At 38.3% G+C, this 6,905-nt stretch overlaps 1 protein-coding gene across 1 annotated transcript in view; it reads left to right on the top strand.

Moving 5' to 3' along the window:
* Positions 1 to 6,905, top strand: part of crnkl1 (crooked neck pre-mRNA splicing factor 1) — a 37,819-nt gene that overhangs the window by 13,793 nt on the left and 17,121 nt on the right. The window contains exon 7 of the mRNA XM_043696526.1: positions 3,586 to 3,756. Coding sequence (XP_043552461.1) covers positions 3,586 to 3,756 — 171 coding nt within the window. The remainder of the gene's footprint in view (positions 1 to 3,585; positions 3,757 to 6,905) is intronic.

Below are 6,905 nucleotides of genomic sequence, written 5' to 3'. Positions count from 1 at the left end.
TGAGAGGGGATCTGATTGAGACATATAAGATTATTAAAGGATTGGACACTCTGGCAGTAGGAAACATATTTCCACTGATGGGTGAGTGCCGAACCAGAGGACACAGCTTAAAAATAAGGGGTAGACCATTTAGGACAGAGATGAGGAGAAACTTCTTCACCCAGAGAGTGGTGGCTGTGTGGAATGCTCTGCCCCAGAGGGCAGTGGAGGCCCACTCTCTGGATTCATTTAAGAAAGAGTTGGATAGAGTGGAATCAAGGGTTATGGAGATAAGGCAGGAACAGGATACTGATTAAGGATGATCAGCCATGATCATATTGAATGGTGGAGCAGGCTCGCAGGGCAGAATGGCCTACTCCTGCACCTATTGTCTATATCTCTTTTTATTTATATTCAATTTTTTTGCTTTATCTCTCTCATTGTTTCTTTTGTTTTATTTCTGTTTGTGTCTGAATTTTTTTTTAGATTAGATTAGATTTCCTACAGTATGGAAACAGGCCCTTCGACCCAACATATCCACACCGACCCTCTGAAGAGCAACCCACCTAACCTATTCCCCTACATTTACCCCTAACTAATGTACCTAACACTATGGGCAATTTAGCATAGCCAATCCACCTAACCTGCACATCTTTGAATTGTGGGAGGAAACCGGAGCACCCGGAGGAAACCCACACAGACACGGGGAGAATGTGCAAACTCCACACAGATAGTTGCCTGAGGTGGGAATTGAACCCGGTACCCTGGCACTGTGAGGCAGCAGTGCTAACCACTGAGCTACTGTGTATTGTTTCTCTTTCTTTAAGTCTTCTGTTTGACTGTACTTCTCTGTGCTGTCACCTCTTTGCCCTACCTATCTCTAGTTTGTATTTCAAGTGCCCTTCAATCCCTCCTTTTTTGCTATACTTTATCTCAGAGTCGTAGAGACCAGCAGCACAGAAAAAACCCTTTGGCTCATCACGTCTGTGCCAGTCAAAAACAACCACCTAACTATTCTAATTCCAGCAGTTGGCCCATATCCTTGTAAGCCTTGGTATCGCAAGTATACATCTAAATGCTACTTGGATATTGTGAAGGTTTCTGCCTGTACTAGTCTGGGAGCTCTGGATTCCCAACACTGAGTGAAAAAAATTTCTCTCATCCCCTCTAAACTTCGCTCTTTAAATCAATGACCCCTGACCGTCCACCTTATCTGCATCCCTCATAATTTTAACACAACACTGATGATTCCCCTCTGTTTCCTTCACTCCAAGGACAACAACCCAGTCTGTCCAATTTCTTTCAATAACTGAAACATTCCAGCCCAGGCAACATCCGGGTAAATCTCCTCTGCACCTGTCTAGGAGGGATCTGATTGCACTAGAGAGGGTGCAGAAGAAACTTAGTAGAATGTTTTCTTCCTCACATGCCACAGTGGCTCAGTGTTTAGCACTGTAGCCTCACAGCGCTAGCGACCCAGGTTTGATTCCAGTCTCAGACGACTGTCTATATGGAGTTTGCACATTCTCCCCGCATCTGTGTGCATTTCGTCCAGGTACTCCAGTTTCCTTCCACAATCCAAAGATGTGCAGGTTAGGTAATTTGGCCATGCTAAATTGCCCATAGTGTTTAGGGATGTGTAGGCTAGGTGCGTTAGTCAGGGGTAAATGTAGAATAATGGGGAATGGGTTTGGGTGGGATACTTTTCAGAGGGTTGGTGTGGACTTGTTGGGCCAAAGAGCCTATTTCCACACTGTAGGGATTCTATGATTCTACGATTTTCTTGATCAGAATGTGCATGATTCTTCTACCCCCATCTGCAATTAGAGAAAGGGAATCATAAGTACATGTCACTTTTTATGGCATTTGCACAATAGAAAAGGAACTAGTGCTTGGGCTAGAGATTGTAGTTGTCAAAGACCAGATTTTTAGGTATTATTAGCATTGTCATTTGTTCACTGCAGTGATGTTTAGCTAGACTGAAAAGTGTAATGTGATTTTCAAATTATTGTAGTGAAAGTGAATGCATTTGTCAAATGGGGTTATTATGAAATGAAACTGCTCCCCCTCACCTTGAGTCAAGGATTATCAGATCAGCCATGATCTCTTTGAATGGTGGAGCAGACTGAATAGATTGAATAGTCTAATTTTGCTCCGATGTCTCATAGTCTTCTGCTGCTATGATGTTAAAATTTCCTGTGTTGGCATTTGCTTTAAAATGTTCTGTCCAAAGCTTGAATAGTCCTGATTCTTTGAAAAATGAAGAATGCTAAATTTTGATGGTTTAATGTAGAAAAAAATTAAGAAGAAAAAAACAACAAATTATTACTCTGGTGTCTGATGTTGAGAAGTTTAATTCCTTTTTCATTTAAATAATTGACTCTTTGATATGTGACTATAGTTTACTTCAATCAATTTGTTAATCAAAATTTGCTGATGTTCTCCTGATGGAAGAGTATGACGCTTCTTTATTTACCTCAATACGTGTCATCCTTCAAACTTTTAAACAAATTTCAGTACAGCTTTATTTGTTAATGCTATTTTGGAAGGGGATTGCAAAACTGCTTACATGTATGCTACTTAAATGCATATTATTTCTTGTATATATTGTTCCAGATGATTTCTGACAGAAATTTCCAAATTTTCTTTAACACAAGAGATTTAGCCACTAAATTATTCAGTGTTAAGAACTAGATATTGTAAGCTGCTGATAAAGTTTAAAGGGATTATATGATAAATTTATACATCAAAGCCATGTGTACTCATAACACCACAGTCCAACTTAATAGGTATTTTGCTGCATGCAAGAGGTGGCTAGTTTGATGAATGCTGTTATATTCCATTACACAAATATTTCCAGTGTCCTGTGAAATTTATAACTATGTTTGATTTATACATTTAAACTTTCCTAAATGTTGGGAGTCTGAAGCACTATGTTCTGTATAATCTGATTTATATAATTCCTTTGATTGATATGTAAGAAAGCATTGCAAACTTAAAAGATGTGACTGCTTTTTAGCTTTTAGCATTCAGCTATAACCATAAAATATTAGAGTAGGAAAGATAGTTGTTCATCTGGCTTAATGATAACCATACTGTCCCATTTATAATTGAACAATACCAATTGGAAATTTCAACACTTCATTCGTAATGAGATAGATGGTACAAACAGTGGTTGAGATGAAGATGAAAATCAGCCAGTATTTCTGCTGTTACAATAGTTAGCTAGTGAAATCTGCACATATTATATAAAGCAAGGACAGGATAAAGCTTAGTTTTGATTAATTTTATAATCAAATATAAAATCCTTATAAGTGGGAAGAACTGAGATTGAAAATAGCGATTGTAAGAATCTATCTCATCCCTTTGCGGTGTCAATTTTCATTAAACATCAGCGTTTTCAAACAACTTTTACATTTAAATAATGGTTTTATGAATTTATCCATGCAACTTAATTGTTTGAATTTTTTCATAATTTTATGCTAATGAAACCCTGAAAGATTTGTATGTTCTATACCAAAAATTGTTATTCCTGTCTCTGCTGCTTTTGAATCAAATGCTTTATTAGCGTTTCCACCTAATGTTGTGACTTTGTTGTATTTCTAGTTTGATCGAGTGAGAGTTATCTACAAATACGCACTTGATAGAATTGCCAAACAGAAGGCTCAAGAGCTCTTCAAAAACTATACTGTATTTGAGAAAAAGTTTGGGGACAGGAGAGGCATTGAAGATGTTATTGTCAGCAAAAGACGCTTTCAGTATGAGGAGGAAGTCAGGGTAAGATTTGTTTTATCTTTCTAGATCTGTCTTACAAAAAAAAACTTACCTTTTCAAAACTGTAAACATACATTGGGCAGCATATGTGAAGGAACCAAGCATCTCAGTTGTTTTGAGTAAAGTCTAGATCTGAAATACTAACTTGTCTGCTTGGCACACAGATGTTTCCTACATTTCAGACATTCAGTATCATTTAAATAATAAAGAACTGCAGATATTGAAAATGGGTTAGCTGTGCTGGGAACAGGACCCACAGGTATAGGGGGAGGACCAACTAACTAACTTCGAGATGGTGTTCACATTCTGAAATTGTTCAACTCAATGTTGTGTCCCAAAGGCTATAAAATATCTAGGCAGAAGATGTTGTGTTGTTCCTCTGGCTTATGTTGAGTCTTGCTCAGCATAGCCAGCAGGCCTGAGACAGAAGCTGGAGGAACAACATCTCTTCTTCTGCCTGGGTACCTTATAGCCATCAGGACTCAATGCTGAGTTTAGTCATTTCAGAATATGAATGCCCTTCTTATGTTTACCTCACACCACATCTCAAGTCTTGTTTTGTATGGGTTGCTTCCAGCACAGCTAACTCTTGCGTATAAATACAATTATTAAAATAAATCCAGATTGGTAATTTTCTCAGTATTTATGTATAGTCATAGCTGCTTCAAACCTAATTTTATGTTTAAAGAATGTAAAATTTCTCTAAAATTGCAGATTTTAATGCATTTTGTAACAGGTTGATATTTAAGTTCCACACTATATTCCAATGTCTACATCCTAATCTTTATTTGATATGCTTTCTATCAAAGTATAAAAATAAGTGATAAACCTTCTTATTTTGCTGACTCTGAGAACTCTTCACTATGATTGGCTCCCTAACCTACTTGGTTACATCACTGTTTTCAGACACTAGAGATCCCCTGGAGCTGGTGCCAGCATGAAATTAACTTGGCAAATCCATTCCTCAGAGTGTCATCACTTTAGCAAAATCTGCGTCAATCAGTCTTCATAATTCAATGTAATACTACTGCATCAGAAATAAAACAACAACCTATGCAGAGTATTTGTGGTAGTTAGAATATTTCTAAGAAATGAGAGCAAAACCAATGTTCTGATGTAGTTGTATTTTTGGAATGTCTTAATGTTACAGCTTTGACTAAAATATTTGGGCAGCCTAAAAAGGTGCCTCGTATTTTATTTTAGTTTGTTAATTCAAACTTGGTAAATGAATTGATATATGTATGAGATATTCTAGAATACCTAATATATACTGTGCCAATGGAAGAGTCAAATCTAATCTATTCTATTTCACTATGAAATTAAGGAAAACATTTGCCCTGCCTCAGCCAGTAACAGTCTGTATTAACTGTTGTCTAGAAGATGTCTTCTGTAAATTATAGCTTCAGCAGCAGGAAAAGCATTATGTCGGTCAAATCTCTGTGAAGTTTCTGCAGTGATATGTGGACTGGTGCATTGCATGGTCATGAAACTAAACAGTTGTGAGGAAAGGGAAAATTGACACCTGTGTTTAGGCAGAATAAGTGTGATTGACAAGTGAAGTGTGTGGGGTTAGGTGGCTTAGAGGGGCTTGCTAGAAACTATGTATGTGCTCAAAGAAAGTGCTGGTGAAACTCGAGTCTGGCGGCATCTATGGAGAGAGAAAAACAGAAATAACATTTCTGTTATTTCTAATGATTGTTCTTTGGAGATCCAAAGATTTCTTGGTTGCCACAGCTGCTAAGCTTCTCTGGTATCCATAGTATGATAGTAAAAATATCGCATGTGTTGGTCTGTCAGATTTTGTGCTGGTATACAGGTAGTTTTCATATAAAGTATGTTTTGGCAGCACGTTTTGGCAGCACTATTTGGCTATAACATTGCTGAAGAATTAAAGGATGGTGTTTTTGAGAGCGCTTCCCTCTGTTCGCAATACAGCGATTCCATGGGCGATTGTTTCGCGCACTTCGTTTTACGCATGCAGTGATGTTAGCTGCCGACAGAGCATGTGAGAGGTACAGTACTGTACACTCAGCAGCTTCACCTCAAAAGTTAAACCAACGAATGTTCATTGCTCTCCTTCTGAGACAAGAATATTCTTGTATAATTCCTGTAGAACTGAACTCCAGCATCTGCAGCCCTCACTTTCTCCTCGAAGACTAATTCCTGTAGAAGCCCTGTATAATTCCTGCAGTGTTGCATTACTCTTATGTATACCATTTGCCTTTCTAATTTGTTCTTGTACTTGCATATTGCACAATCTAAACCAACCCCCAAGAAACAGAAGACAATCAACCACAGCCACACACTTCTGCAACCACCACTGAGGGTAGTGGTGATGGTGACCCTCTGTTCCTGCATTAGCAATATTTTTTCCATGTGATGTATTAAATTCACTTTAATTTCATTAATAAATATGATTTATATCTTCATTCACACTGAACTATACCTTATGTTAGGCTTTTGGTTATTTTTTGAGCAATTGTAAGTAATTTTTTTGCTGGTCTAGCCCTAACCCCACTTTTCCCATAGGCCAAATTATTTACGTTAAGAGACTTTGTATTAAGCGAGGTTTCACTGGAATGCAACTGAGGCATTATAGGAGAACTATCTGTTGTGCATTTCAGCAGTGCAATTTGGCTGTAACGTCACTAAAGAATTAGGGAATGGGAGTTTGGAGAACACTTACCTCCATTGGCAGGGATCGGTTTGCACACTTCATTCTGCGCATGTGCCAATGTGCATGCCAAAATTTCTGTGCCGTTCTGCACATGCGCGACATCATTGCCAGTCTTTGTGCTGTTCTGCACATGCACCAATTTCCACGCCACCGTTTTGCACATGTCTGTCCCTAACCTTCCTTTTTCCATAGGTCCTATTTTTTCTATTTAACGATTTTCTATTAAGAAAGGTTTAGCTGGAACGCAATTATGGTGTTATAGGAGAACTACCTGTATTTTAAAATAGGTTTCCTCTTAGGATTTCCTGCATTTATGTGTATAGTTAGAGTCATAGAGATGTACAGCATGGAAACGGACCCTTCGGTCCAACCCGTCCATGCCTACCAGATATCCCAACCGAATCTAGTCCCACCTGCCAGCACCCGGCCCATATCCCTCCAAACCCTTCCTATTCATATACCCATCCAAATGCCT

Source organism: Chiloscyllium plagiosum, chromosome 9 (genome assembly GCF_004010195.1).
Source record: "Chiloscyllium plagiosum isolate BGI_BamShark_2017 chromosome 9, ASM401019v2, whole genome shotgun sequence".
NCBI classification, from domain to species: Eukaryota; Metazoa; Chordata; class Chondrichthyes; order Orectolobiformes; family Hemiscylliidae; genus Chiloscyllium; species Chiloscyllium plagiosum.
Note: the sequence above shows the minus strand (reverse complement) of the source record. Positions and strands in the feature narration are given on the sequence as shown.